The 14679-nt window shown below is 49.2% G+C and overlaps 1 protein-coding gene across 1 annotated transcript in view; it reads right to left on the bottom strand.

The window, feature by feature from the left end:
• Lana (laminin subunit alpha) overlaps nt 1-14465 on the bottom strand; it is a 91317-nt gene extending 76852 nt beyond the window's left edge. Inside the window, exons 1-6 of the mRNA XM_077690927.1 lie at nt 14310-14465; nt 12847-13111; nt 12235-12381; nt 1925-2161; nt 533-703; nt 98-311 (exon numbers count right to left, since the gene is read on the bottom strand). Of these exons, the coding sequence (XP_077547053.1) occupies nt 98-311; nt 533-703; nt 1925-2161; nt 12235-12381; nt 12847-13089 (1012 nt within the window). The 5' untranslated portion in view covers nt 13090-13111; nt 14310-14465. The remainder of the gene's footprint in view (nt 1-97; nt 312-532; nt 704-1924; nt 2162-12234; nt 12382-12846; nt 13112-14309) is intronic.
• Between the last annotated feature and the right edge of the window lie 214 nt (nt 14466-14679).

Genomic DNA, 14679 nt, shown 5'->3' with positions numbered 1-14679 from the left:
TTTTTTAACCGACACGCAGTTATGATGTCTCGCGGACATCCCAGCAGCACAGTTGAAAGAGTGGTTGCAACTGCACAGCGCGTGTATGTACACTGACCTTCGCAGACGTTAGGGTTGTCGATGCTGGCGCGCTGCCACTTCTTCTGCGTGAAGCCTGGGCAGCACTGCTCGCACTGGGGCCCGCAGGTGTGGTGCTGGCAGCGGCAGTTGAGCTGGTACGGGTTGGCCGGGTCCGTGATGTCGCACGTGTCCGCGTGCCCGTTGCACACACACCGGCCGCCAATGTTGATGTCCTTGATGCTGTAGAAGTACTGCACGGGGGGGAAGAGGGGGAGAGGACACCCCCGGCCATGTAGTGGTGGTACGTCCTCCCAAGCTGAGAGTCCAACCCAACTTGCCAGTTCTCTCGTTGGAAAAAGTTTTCCTCTCAGGGCAAGAAATATACTAACAGCCCCCACAATTTAAAAACATGATAACACGCCACAGTGAAAACACTAAGAATGCAGACACGTTCATAAGGTGATGTAAGTACCCTTCGGGTGACGGTGGGGTCCTGGCGCTCGACAGACATGAGGTGCCCCAGCAGGGTCTTGGTGCGGAGGAGGCGCATGCGTATGTTGGTCGCCTTGGTCCACTCTTGCAGCACGTGCGAGTAGGTGAAGTTGTCGGCACTGGGCCGGCCGTTGAGCAGGGAGATCACCATCTGCACGTGGGGTGGTGGTGGCGGACTCTCTGTCTGGCTACTTCCCAGCACCAGCATCAACAATGCTCAATTCCATGCCAACAGAAAAACCTATCCTTCACTGCACAATGCACGAGAAACACTGCAGCCTGCTTACAGCCGTTGTCAGGCGTACATGGCATGATAATCTCATGGCTGTAAATAGCTTCGTAATAAATATTATTGTTCTAAATAATAAATAATAATACCGTATTTATTCGAATATAAGGCAAGGTTTTTTAAAAAACCTGTAGTCTCAAAGTCATACCCCGCCTTATATTCGAAGCTCAGAAATATTTTCTTTACTCTCCGACTGCACCCTCGCCTTATAATCATGACCGCCTTATAATCGAATAAATACAGTACATATAACAAGGAAATAGGTTGTACCAATAATAAATAATAACATTTGTAGTAATAAATTGCTAATAATATCAGCTTGTAAATAGTATAAGCTGTTGTCCAATGTATTTGGCATGACAAAGCTTGGAGGTACCTGGCATGTATCTCATAGCTGCCAAGGGGCACAGCTCAGTCACTAGGTTAGGCTAGGCTAAAATAAGTTAGGTCGTGTGTCTGGTGGTTGGGAAGGTTGCCTTCTAATTGCACACACAGAATAAATTAGTTGAAGAAGCAGCCCAATGCACTGCATAAAGAAAAAGCCGAAAGGCAATTACACGCATACTGTGACAGACATTTTCTAAGCCGAATGGACCTTTTTCCAGTACCGCTCTGCGCATGCGCTACTCTCGCTCCAAGCGACTGATCCGCCATTACTGGGGGAAAATTCTAAACAAAACGACGCCACATTGGATTAGCCGATTGCGAACGCCGAGCCAGCTAAATGTTGCTCCGGTTTCTGAGCCCTGAAAGCGGCCGACAGGTAGGCGCTACAGCTGCCATCGAAAAATTTCTCTGCCACAAAAACCACGCGTGGCACCTTGGATGGCTTCCTCAACTCCGCAGGGCAGGTGGAAAAAAAGGGGGCGTGTTCTTCTACAATCCCCCAAGTGTGGTTCAGGCAACCGCTGCGAGAGGGCTACGCTACCGGAAAAAGGTCCATTGTAGTGGCAGAATTTAATTTATTTTGAACAAATAAATCAAGTAGTCCAGTTTAAACTCATTGCTGTAAAAACCAGAAGGGAAAGTTTCCCTTTAGTGATGAAAATATCCACAGCCATAGCGACAAAAATGGCCACTTGCCTCTCCTCCCTCGAGGGGCACCACTTTGGAGAACTTTGTCTCACAAATGACCGAGTCATCCCGGGTGATGTGGTTCTCCACGTCAGAGCCAAAGAAGCTCTCACAGTCGGGCTCACTGTCAGCAAAGTACTGCCAGGCCTTGTACGTCTGGCCATTGTCCGTCGACCGCTCAAGGACCCACACACCTGGCCGTGGGGAGTTGGCCATCTTGATGAAGACATAAGCCACGTGGAATTCCTGCGAGTAGCGTGTCATGTGTTACCCCCCGTGTCAGTCAGTGCATTCGATGCTCAAGCTTAGATGTCTTCAAGGTATCTTCACAAGTGCATCAAATCTTACAAGAGCAACACTGAAAGGCATATACAGATCAACATGTATCTTATACGTACTACACGGAAACTTTCAATTAATAGTTGACTACTTACTCATAAATGCCCCCAATGCATAGACAATGAACCACTTGATACACAATGCATTCGAAGGCCTTCAAAAGGCCTTCAATATGGCCGTGAGGCGCAGGTATTAAGCACAGCAATGTCCCAGCGAATTTTCAGATTATCGTTGCCTTAATAAATAATTCCACAATTTTTGTAACTCAACTTCAGGAACATCAATATCCTATGCGTGCTACAGCTCTCGCCAGCACTATTCCGAAATTTGACCCACTGTTCCAAAACTTCCATCAGAAATCTTCTACATCCTCACATCTGATGATGTGAGGACGTAGACGTAAACATGTGATGGTTTACACACAAACACTCAGGTCGCCAGTTGAAGATGGGCAGCCACAATTCAAAATAATTTGGAGTTTGTGTGAATTGAAATCCTTATGTGGTTATTTTCATTGCAATAAAAATATTTCAAAGATATTGCAATTATTCAGGTGATATTTTAATGGAAAACAAGTCAACATGAACTTATTTGCACAATCAGATGCATGAACAGCAGGTAAAGTACAAAACGTACTTTCAGTTCATGTTTCAGTGAGTAGCATTATTTTTGACGGAGAATTGCGCATTGCCCCTTTCAACGGTTCAGGCATGCTTTCCTCTCCTCACGCCTCCAAAATTGTTCACACCTCTCTCTTTTTTTTTTTTTTGCTCATGTCAACTTCTCAGCTTCACTGTCCGGTACCACACTCCGACGTCGGTACATAAATCAGCGCGTGCTTCCATCCCATTACCCCAGGTGTTTCTGCTTCCCTACACACCAGCATTAACCTGCCGCTTTCACTCTGATTAATTTTGTTGGTCACTTGCAGAAATGGCTTTCATTTCATAAACTATGCCCAGATTGGCAGGTGGCCGATAGATAACATCGTGCATGCATCATCTTCTCCGATTGAACAGAAGGCGGATGAAATTAGGGCGGATGAAGATGCAAGGTGTACTGCAGAATTGGTCAGTTTATATGTTTTATTCGTATTCTGAACATCGCTCTATGGATTTTTCAGTTTGTTCTTTGGTTTTGGGGGTAGATATGTTTGATTTTGTCACATCATTTTTGTGAAAATTTTATTTTATCTATTTTTCTTTTTTTGTTGTTTTCAATATTCTGTCCAACCAATTACATCCATTTACTCTATTATAATGATCAAAGGTGTTACTTCCGCCAAATATGCATTTTTGTGGAAATGCAGGGCGTTACACGTACGGTCCTGGCTGTGGCGGTACTCGGCAAAGAACGCTGCGCATTAAAAGGGAGGTGGTATGGGCAACATTTTCATTTCGTTCAGTTCATTTATTCTTGACAGAAAGTGAATTCAGCGAACGCATGCATCAAATAATGATTGCTTTTGGGCTTACGATCGAATTTACTCTGCCCGCCGTTACTAACACCTCGCCTGCGCTGCACAAAACTCGCGGCAAAACTGGGCCGTACATTGGTGCGCGTCATTCAAGGACCGGGGGCCGACAAACGAGCCATTCGTCAATTAGGGCGACCCGGAACCACCCGGAATTAGCGGCCCCTCGTCGCGTGAGCAAGGGGCGTCCTTCTCGCATTTCATGCAGTCAATTAGCCGCATCCGGAGCTCGGCGCACCCGCGGCAGCAGCGGCAGCACATTTCCGTTAGGGAGGAATAAGCGCGAAGGATCTCTGTTCAGCGAAACGCAAGAGGAATAACTCCTGCATGCCGCTCATAATTCGAGCGAAATCGAACGTTGCGAGAATTCGCACGTGGCGGAAAGAGTGTGATGCATAACTGGAAGCGAAGCACAAGCCCATCGCGGCGGCCGCAGACATTATGACTCCCGCGTGGCGCAACGGGAAACTCTTGGAAGAGTGTGCACTCAGCCATCGGATCGAAATGACAATATATTTATTTGCGTATCCGCGTTCATCAATGTGTGACACTCTGGTTGCGACATGCACCATCGCGATCAGCAACCAATACAAGCCTAAATATTTGTATACACGCCCAAATATTCATCCAAAACCGAATATGCGAATTAATGTACCGAATTGATTTATACGAATAAAGTAACAAGAACTACCACCCACCCCCCGTAATCACCCGAGGTAAAGTGAACTCTTCTAGTTCACTTTACCCGAGGCGCATGCACCCAGAGTGTAAGAATATCCTTACACCATGCATACACCCTCCGGCGAATACACTCCTTTTACTCCTGAAGGGTGTAACTGTAGAGAGTTACAATGGTGTAGTAGTACACTTGAAAACGTTTATAGAGAAAAAAAGGGGGAGGGAGTTGGATCAAGAAGTGGAGCAACGGGCGGCCATCATATTCCGGTAGGCCGTGGGCTGTGGCTGCGCAGTCTACTCAGTTGAGCGGTGTGTATAAACATTTCACTACAGCGTCAAGTGTACATGTTAATCTTTGCAAGTCTGTCTCAAAGTCCATCACTGTCGACGCGGGTTTGGCCAATATACCTTTCCCATTTGTCTCGTCGTTCTTCGTTTTTGTGCCGTGTTTTTAGCGCTCTGTTTGTTAAGCGATATGCACCAACTAGCGCAACAGCATAGTTTACTGAAGTACCTTTTAGGCAGTGATAGCAGCCGATTGAGTGGGTCGACCTCAAATTTTCTGCCCCCGTTATATATAAAATAACACCAATAAAAATACCCCTTGAACTGCCTTGACGCGCATTCTGTGTTGGCATGATGTGCTTGTATATGTGTTTTGCTGCGTATACAGTATTATAACCTTTCTATGGCTTCAGTATAAATTTTCTGCCGACGCCTGCTGGTAAGCCCCCAGTGCTTCACCGTGATTCACCCTAAAATATCGATTATTTTATTTACTTTTTCTTTCATGAAATCCATGTGAAGAATGAAAATTGCGTTACTGTCGACGCAGACATCTGATTTCTAATTTCTTTAAAGGATATTTGTTTTTGTTTGCAAACTAAACAGTGGCATCTGAATTCGGCGAGTCAAATATAAGTCGGATCCTACTCCAGACTTCTAGTACTTTTAATGCTTTGTTTGCCCTTTAATTGTTCTACCTCTCGTGCTACTTTTTTTACCAATGTTATATCGTCAGCAAAAGCGTGTGTACAATACCCCGTGGGTGAATTTGCAATTTAGAAAATATGTAACTGCGACGTTTAAAATAATGAACTTGCGGTGACCCCTTTTGATAAGCTGTCCTGATACATAATTCCATACCTATCCGCCCGTACTATATATGTACAAATTTTCGATTTCAGAAGAAGCTATAAGCCGAGATGGTTGGATTTTCTAGACGTCGAGCAACCCGAACAGTGCATAACGTTTGCAACCATCTCGTCGCCGCGTCGGTGGTTTCGAAATCTGCGCGATTCGGCAGAGCAGCTTGAATTCCAGCGCAAAAGCGTTGCATCCTCGTCACAAGTTCCTTCTACGGCCTCCTCGGCAAAAGACGGAGAGAGATACGCGGAACGGCGGAGCACCGAGTCGGTCAAGTCGCTAACAGATAAACTGCTGAAATCACACCGCTGAGCGGCATCCGGTGGTGGGCCGAAGATAGAGCTGGAGGAGCCGAATGCGACGACCGATAAGGACGCGTCTTCAGACGCTTCGCCAAGAAGCCGTCTGCTTGCAGTATCGAGAGAGGTGGGTCTCGCATTTCGTCGGGTTGCGCGACGAAGAAGGGGATGGATGAATGGGCGGGGCAGCCGACGGATCGAGTTTCGGCTAATAAAGACCCGTGAGAGCGCTCGCTGCACATGGTCGAGCTCCGAGGCCTCCTACTGAGCGCGCGTTACTTGCGCATCCAGCACCGCCCGATGTTTTGGGTGCAGTTTGCCGAGGCAGATTTCGAAACCAGTTTAGTTTTGTAACCTGGTGCTGATAAATGGAATCATAAAGTGCACCACGCTACTGGTTGGGATGCGAGTACAAGTCAAGGGTTTGGCAAAACGTAGGGAATCACGCTTTTAGCGCGAATTTCTTGCGCCCCTTTGCGTGTTGTAGCATTGGTCTCTATTACCACTATTACTATACCTCTTTGCTTCGGCTTGAATATTCAACACGGCTGTGAACATGCGCTACCTTACAGTTGCTTCCTCGCGTCCTCATGGAATTGTACTTGACATGTATAGTAAGCTGGCTTTATTTGTTGTTGTTGTTGTTCTTTTTTTTTTTTTTCGTGGCGCATACCCACTTGGGGGATTGACCAGGATCGGGAGATATATTGGGGCTAATGTGCCCGCTTTAGGAGACTAAATTTTGGAGGAAAACAAAAAATGTTGATCAGAATAATCGCACTACAAATACAGGAACTTGTAGAAGAAAAACGTGCACTATGCAGGAATTTGCAAGAAAATGCTATGCGGGAATTTTCAAAAGGCTCTTCTTTCGTCTGTGTACAAGAAGAGTGGCTAACAGGGTAGGCGCCTAGTCTCTGAGACGTAGGTGTGGACGGCTGTAACCAAATTCCTGTGAGGAAACCCAAGCGAAATGGCACCAAACGACAGTAACACCGGCATTGAAAGGGTAAGTCCAAGGCGCTGAATTGGCTCCACGAGGTATTTTCTTCTCATTAAAGAGAAACCGCGGAAATTAAAGAAATGTAAGAAAAAATGTTCTATGGTTTCTGGTTCATCACAAAGAGCACAATGACGAGAGGAGGTGAGCCCAGCGAGGTGCTGCCGTGCACATAGAAGTTGAGCTGCGGAGCTCTACAACGTAAGCTATAGTTCATATCACAAGCTAGCTGCAGCACTGTGGAGGCTACATTGTTATCAATAGTGCGCCCACTGAGGGCGCCTAATCCGCTGTGAAGGGGGTCCTGAAAGGAAAATCCCTTCTCCCCTCTCGGCAAGTGGCACCGCACGGCCCCGGCGCCTTTTGTCGCTTCCTTCGCGGTGAGTTAGGCGCCCTGAGGGGGACAACAATGTAGTCTCCACAGTGCTGCAGCTAGCTTGTGATATGAACTATAGTTAAAGTAACCTCGCATTGGAGAGATTCGCAATATCGGGAGATCCACGCATATGCCAAATGGGCGTAATCATCTAAGGAGGTGATATGATACCCTCCTGCCACCTCGCCAGATGTTGATGCCGACGTATCCGTGCTTTGGCCAGTATGGAGGGAAATGGACAGACGTCGATCGGAGGGCCGCCTAGTGATGACCTCGCTAAGGAGTATGCTTCTTCATTAAGCCATAAACCCTTATGCCCAGGCACCCATATCAGGCGGATTTCTCTTAAGTGGGAAGGAATTAAAAAACCAAATGTGCGAAGAAGAGCAGAATTTTGGGGGGATATCAAAGCGGAGCAAACAGCTATAATGAATTCCAGAAGGGTATGCTGACGGGCCAGTTGGTACATTGTTAAACTAAGAAAAACAGCGCAACGAAGGGACGAAAAAAGGTAAGACTAAACACAGGCGCTGTGTTTAGTCTTACCTTTCTTCGTCCCGTCGTTTGCGCTGTTTTTCTTAGTTTAGCTATAATGAATCAGACACAATTACGATATTTAATATCTGGGGAGGTAAGTTTTTTAATGCTATGACTATTGCCATAAACTCAGCATAGAAAATTGGCGTGAAGTCCGGTAGGCGAATCAAAAGTGACCAGTTGAGTTGTGGACTGAAAATCTCCACACCCGCTCTCTCCTCAAGTTGAGACGCATCAGTCGCTACAACCACGTATGAATCCAAGCTAGTCAGATAGTCGTTCAACAGACCCGTTAGTAGACGTGTACGCAGCATTTTCGCATTGTTAGGAAAAATGTTATTAAAGGTTGGGGGAACAGGGAGAGCTTCCCAGGACATCTGCATAACGGACGGAATGTTAATATTAAGGGGTGAAATAATGTCTGGGCATACACACATTGAGGGCGGTATTGGTGGGGCCACCACGAGTTAAAAAATATAGCCGGTCGAGCCACCATCAGCGACAAATCTCTGCTGAGGGGCGATTCGAAAATCCTAAGTATCGTCAGCGCAGTTAAACTCTAGTGCAGGCCGCCGGGACCCTAATACAGGATGTTATTAGTTACGTATTTCGGAAGGCCGAGACACAATCTCAGGGCACGTCGCTCCAGTGGTATAAGCGGATTGAGTTTGTACATTGGAGATCCTGAAAAGAGAGCACAGCCAAATTCTAAGATAGGGCGCACGTACCCGCGGTAAAAGAATATTAAAGAGTCTCTTCTCATCCCAAAATTCCGGTTGCAAAAATTTGCTCCTTCCCGCGAGCGCGCACGCAGCACGCGCAGTCGACATCGACAAATTAGCTAAAATCTCTGGCTTGCGTTTGGTCAGCATTTGCGTCTTCAGAGGCTTCGATCTCCTTGCCCTTTTGCTCCAATAAAATGTACCCCACCTTTCAGCTGCCCCTTTCAACTGGATAAGGCCAGCGTACCACACGATGCCCCCAAAGTGCTCTGCGAACCCAGCCGCCCGGAAGCACCGATGCCTCCTGCCTGTCAGTTTTCAGGAGCGGCTGCCCATCCCGCATGGAAGAAGAAACAAACGCTTTCCTCCTCCGTGGCATCGACGGCGTTTATCTTTCGCCCCCTCCTCGCAAGACGGCCGCGCTATTCCCAGAAACGGTCCCGCCGCAAGAAAGGGGACCCCTACGGAAGCGCCGAGGAAGAGCGGGCGGCCGTTTTGGGCCATTTCGCCCGTCGTGGCGGCGGCTGCGCACTGTTGCGAGAGCCCCACCCTCTTCGCTCCATCCCCCACCCCCCACCCCCCACCCCCACCCTTCCTTTTTTTTTTTTTTTTTTTTTTTGGTCAACGCATCACAAAGTGTGAAACAAAGCGTGGTCTGCTGGCACTACTCTCTAACCGCACGTTCAGAGCCCGCAACAACTCCTCGGAGTGCTGAAAGACTGCTCGTCGTGCTTTCCTGTTTTCACGCAGACTTGAAATCGGATCGTGCCACTTCTGTCGAGACGGGGCTCTTTGTTGGGCGTCACTTCGGTGCCGCGTTAGTATCACATATTGCACTAAAATAGTGCAACTGTCTGTGCAAGCTTTAGAAGACAAAGCACTTTGCCCTAGTAATGCGGCGGAAGTAACCGCAGTTCGTTTAACCATTCCTAAGCTTTATTGATTGATTGTGGTGTTTAACGCGCCGACGCAACGCAGGCGATGAGGCGCCCCGTAGTGGAGGGCCCCGGATTAATTTTGACCACCTAGGGATCTTTAACGTGCGCCGAAATCTCGAACACACGGGCGTTTTTGCTTTTCGACTCCATCACAAAAGCGGTCGCCGCAACCGGGAATCGAGCCCGCGACCTCGTGCTCAGCAGCGCAACGCCTTAGCCACTGAGCCACCGCGGCGGGTCATTCCTAAGCTTTAACCGTAGTTATTGCAAACTGCGGTTTTGGCTGTTACACGCAAAATTCCAAGTGTGGCGACAGCAGTCGTAGTCACGTTGTTGTGAGCGTAACAAAATTAAATTAACAAATTTCCAACCTCTCGATAAAAAAAAAAAAGAGAAGCAGTGTAGACAAAAGGAAACACCGTTAAAACAGTTGCTTTAGACCCAAGCGCAACGCACTCGCGCGCGGAATTTCAAAAGAGGGACTTCCCCAACAGCTCGCAACCGGCTTGCGTCGGAATGTCGGTGAGCCCCCCCTCCCTCCGCACCCCCCCCCCCCCCCCCCCCAGCCCGCCGTTTAATAATATCCCCAATACATTTCTTTTATCATTTCTCCTCTATAACCGAATCACTCCACCGTCGGCTTGGTGTTGGGAACTTTAGGATTAGCATCGCGGTGGATATTTGACCACCCGCCGCTATCTCTACAACTGCGAATTACAATCCGTAGCACATTTTTTCACCACACCAACATCCGCTCTACCGCATGTGGAACTGCCTTTCCGCGATCACACTGGTTTCGAAGAGCGGCGGCAAGCTGTTGCTGCCGTGGTACGGGCTAGAGCCACTAAATAAGCTACGCTTTATTTAGTGACGCTAGTGTGGGCCGGTTCGAGACGCATCGTGGGCCGTGCGGGCAGGTGCGCCGGCGTGTTTGCAGGTACGGTCGGTGTGCGCGCGGATCGCTTCCGAGTTCTGAAAACGCTTCTTTATCCATTTCTTGCGAACGATGCGCGGTAGTCACAAATTTAGCACAGCTAGTTAAAGCCACTAGATCAGGTTTATTTGGTGGCTCTAGCCGGATTTTTCGAGTGGATCGGGAAACGAGCCGCAGCTATAGTGCCTGGCCAGTATATTCTAGGCACTGTACCGCAGCTCTCGTGTCCGTCGTGGTCCCGCGCAGTCGCGCTGAGTGCGAGAGCGACGCAAGCACGCAAGGAGCTCCTCTTGGGGCCAGCTTTGGGGCGCCCGCTATTTCGGCTCTGTTAGGACCTTCGTCTCCTCCGCACGCCACGTGTTTTTTTTTTTTTTTTTTTTTGCCTCCGCTGATGCTCCGACACTTGAATACGATCTGACTTGCGCGATTTTTAACACTGCGGGTGCGGCGACTGCGGTTAGCGTGACAGAACTGAGCATGCCAAGCTCGGTTTGCGTTAACCATGGTTATCAGGATAACCGCAGTTTCACCTGTCGTGTGACGCAGCAAACTGCGGTTTTGTTTAACCGCGGTTTTCTTAACCACACGAATCGCTACACTGCCGTATCGTTTTATTTAGAAACAAGGTAACTTCGTAGAATTTTTCATGTTCCCGTAATTTATAATTAGAATTATTATCTATTTCGGATCAAATTCGAAAAGCCCCAATGGTTGAGCAGAACCCATCCCCCCTTCACGCACGCGCGCGCGCGCGTACGCTCGGGTAGCTTTTAGGGCAAAAATGTAGGCGTAGGCAAGAAAACCCACTTATGTAACGCTAGAAAAAAAAAAAAAAATACGGCCGCTCCACCATGCAAATGGCTTAGCACGCGACAGCACGGTTTGCGCACCATGCCATGGCTCGTGTGACTGCAGAATAGACGCCCACCGCGCCTACGGTCGCCATATAAGAGAGTTTTAGCAGTCCGTCTGTTCCGTCGTTTACGTAGTTACCGTGATTTAATCGGGACCCGACTGCGTCTGCGGGAGCGGAAGGGCGAGGAGGCGCACCCCACTGTGACGAATGCACGAGCATGGCGAGGGCCTGCCCCCGGAACGAATCCTCCTACAGCGTCGAATGCGCAGACGGGTCCCGGTCAACACGGTAACCACGTACAACACGGAACATACGGACTGCTAAAACTCTCTATCGAGTCGGGCACGCGACACTCCTCCCACGGGATGTTTCAACAAGGCCAGTTACTTCGTCTTTGCAGACTCCACAGAAGACGCAACAAACGCTGAGTTACCACGGCGACGGCTTCACTCACAGGAATCATCTGATAATTCATTCCTTCCAAAGCACGCCATACAACCCCGTCTTGCTGTGTCCCCACTGTGGTACTGCACCCTACCCCACGAAACAGCGGCAGGCTGTGGTGGCGAGTCTTCAGGCCCACATCACCAGATCCCTCAGCGGATGCCTGGACCTATAGACGGCTGATTCAGCCCCGCCTCATACCGTGTTTTTAAGGCAACGTTTTCTGTGTATCGCTGTTGGCGTCGTCCGTCACGCAATACGCGCTGCGGTAAAACCACCTTTACACAATGGGCTTCCACAAAGGGCGCGTGCGATGAGCGAATACATATCAAGCACCTAAAGGAAAGAAAAAAAAAAAAAAAACCTGCGTCCCTTGCGCTGTGAAGTAGACGTCTATCCGATTGCGCCATTCCGACATGGAAGAAAGCTTCGCATTTTTAAAATCGTTCTGTTAATTAGGAAAAGGGGCTTTGATTTTTTTTTATAATAACGCTTCGATCTATCTATCTATCCCACACGCACTACGCATACACCGCGCGCGAAGAGTCGGTCAGCTCACACAGCGTGGCGGCATACCTGTCCGAGGTCGACGGTGAGGTTGACTTCGTTGAAGCGGGTGCCCCTGGAAAGCGGCGGGCTCTGCCACCACTGCTCGGTGCCGTCGATGGCGTTCTCCGGAGGATGGGCGCGCCGAGGGTCCGTGAGGTCGCAGAAGTCGCACACCTTCGGTCGTACAGAGAGAGAGGCGACAGCAGAAAGTCTCTCGTCACGGGCAGTTATCAAACAAGGCGTTTTATTAAATTTTACGCTAGCAAGGGTTCCCGCAGCGTGCTTAGCATTTGCGTGGTTATTGAAACAGCAGGATGCACGGTCTTCGGGCAGCGACCGGATTTTTTTTAGTCGTGCTCCCCGCAAGGCGCTGTCACCGATTGTACACAATGAGTGAAACGTTTACTTCGAGCATTAGGTTCCGCCCGTTCGTTTTTACCGTTCGTTATGCTTCAGCTGTCTGGTGATACTTGAAATGAAGGTGTCTGTTCCCTGGGAAACCGCTGCTAACAAGGGGGCCGGGTGAGAAAGTTACGTAACAAGCAACAGTTAGGAGTTTGCAGAACTTGTTAGTGCACCCTGCCCGCGTTTTTTCCCCCGAGGTGGGGCTGCCCACTGCGTTTCCACGTTGGTGCGCACCTGTCCTTGGATGAGGTTGATGTTGGGGCTGTCCTGCTTGCCGAGGTTGGCGCCCACCAGCTTGCAGTACAGCTCGGGAGAGTTCTGGTCGCCGCAGGTGGCCGTGGCCGTGATGTTGCGTCCCTCGGCCAGGTTGAAATACGGAGGGTTCAGGATCTGGCCCCGGGCGCGAAGGGTGCAGCACGCGAGGAAGAAGAGCAGCGCGCCGGCGGTGAACGCCGAGCGCCCGCTGACGGCCGCCATCTTTGCCGCCGCCGTGTTAGGCCTAAGGAAGACGCAACAGGCAACAAAACGTCTTTTTTTCTCGTTTTTACAACGCTTCTGTAAGCGCCATCTCTCTGGAGGGTGGTAGAGCGTGAAACATACCTAAATCACTGGCGGATAACCCTCCACCCCCCTCACACAACATCTTGAACCTTCACTATGCCTATACGGCGGGATCTAGGTTTTCTTTCCCTGTCTTGTACGGAACCACGTACGCTTCCTAAATGGTTAGTACTATACACTGATACGTCACAGGTCTCGCGCAGCTGAAGGGAAAGGGGGTACTTGTCGAATGCGCACAACAAATGTATTTGTATAGTTTCGTAGTTCTACAAAGGATGATGTACACCGGAAGTTGTTCATCTAATTCTCAAGCAGACGCCCGGCAATTATTCATTCAAAGTTCAGTAAAAACGTATTCTCTCCTGTGGACGCCAATGTTCTCGGTATGAACCGTTAAAACCTGGTGCATCCGAATGCTTGTTATTCGATTTAACGCGGTTGAGCTTAAAGTAATGACATAGAATACTCCTAAACTGCAAAGATAATACAGGTACAATAGCTGTGCGAAACTACCCCCTATGATCAAGAACATGGCTACTTGCCCCATTAAAGATTTTTGGCGCAGGCTCGTTTTTTTTTTTTTAGTTGCTTTGGTCCCACAACTGCACGTCTGCTTTAAAAAAAATATGTGAAAGCGTGAGCATTGTTTTTGTAACCAAATAGCCATGGGGGAGCGGGGGAAAAATTGCGGGTACGCCAGTGAAAACGCTACCACCGTGCTTGCATGGTTTCAGGGTGTACACAGCACGAAAGTCACGGGAAAAAATTGACGAAGGAACGAAATAAAACATGTTGTAGCAACTAAATAAGCATGCAATCAGACAAGGCACTTTTTCCTAACTACCCACTAACTGCGCCTTCCGATTTAAGTTACACCTCTTATACGGAACCAGAAAAGAATTCTGGGGCCTAAGCGCTTTCCTCAAATGTGTTGACGTCGTTGACGCTTCTCAGGATGCACGCATGCAGACGTTTGCTCCTGAAGGCGTAACCAGTATATCCCATGCGAAACTTCGCAAAGCGGGGCCTGAAGGCGCAAAAAATTATAACATATACGCAAATACATTGACCAAGCGGTCTTCCCGGTTCACTTTCCCGCTATGTGTAATAAGAATCGCAGCTATGAAAGGACTCACGTTCGTCAAGTGGCGTGTGTATTCTCTCGTAGCTGCTGCTGTTGCGCCGGCTTTCAGCAGCAGTGGACGGCGGTATGCATTGTCAGCCCCGCGTGCGGGCGGCTTCTGAGGGGACCGCGGAGAAACCGTTCTTCGACAGCCACAGCAGACGAAAGGAGGAGGGGGAGAAAAGGCGGGGCCCGCTCCGCTTGCGTCGTTTTATACTTTCGCTTTTTTTCTTCCTCCAGAAGGGGGCCCATACAGGCCAGTAGCCGCCGCCGCCTTTCGTCCGTCTGCTCTCCTCCGGGAGGAGGCGGATGAGGGGAAGAGCCGAGATAACGAGCGGGGAACGGCGCTGGCGGCCCGCTGGGCGTCACAACCCGAGCTGATC

Source organism: Haemaphysalis longicornis, unplaced genomic scaffold, assembly GCF_048455015.1.
Source record: "Haemaphysalis longicornis isolate Haplotype H1 unplaced genomic scaffold, Haemaphysalis longicornis Haplotype H1 scaffold_10, whole genome shotgun sequence".
Taxonomy (NCBI): domain Eukaryota; kingdom Metazoa; phylum Arthropoda; class Arachnida; order Ixodida; family Ixodidae; genus Haemaphysalis; species Haemaphysalis longicornis.
Note: the sequence above shows the minus strand (reverse complement) of the source record. Positions and strands in the feature narration are given on the sequence as shown.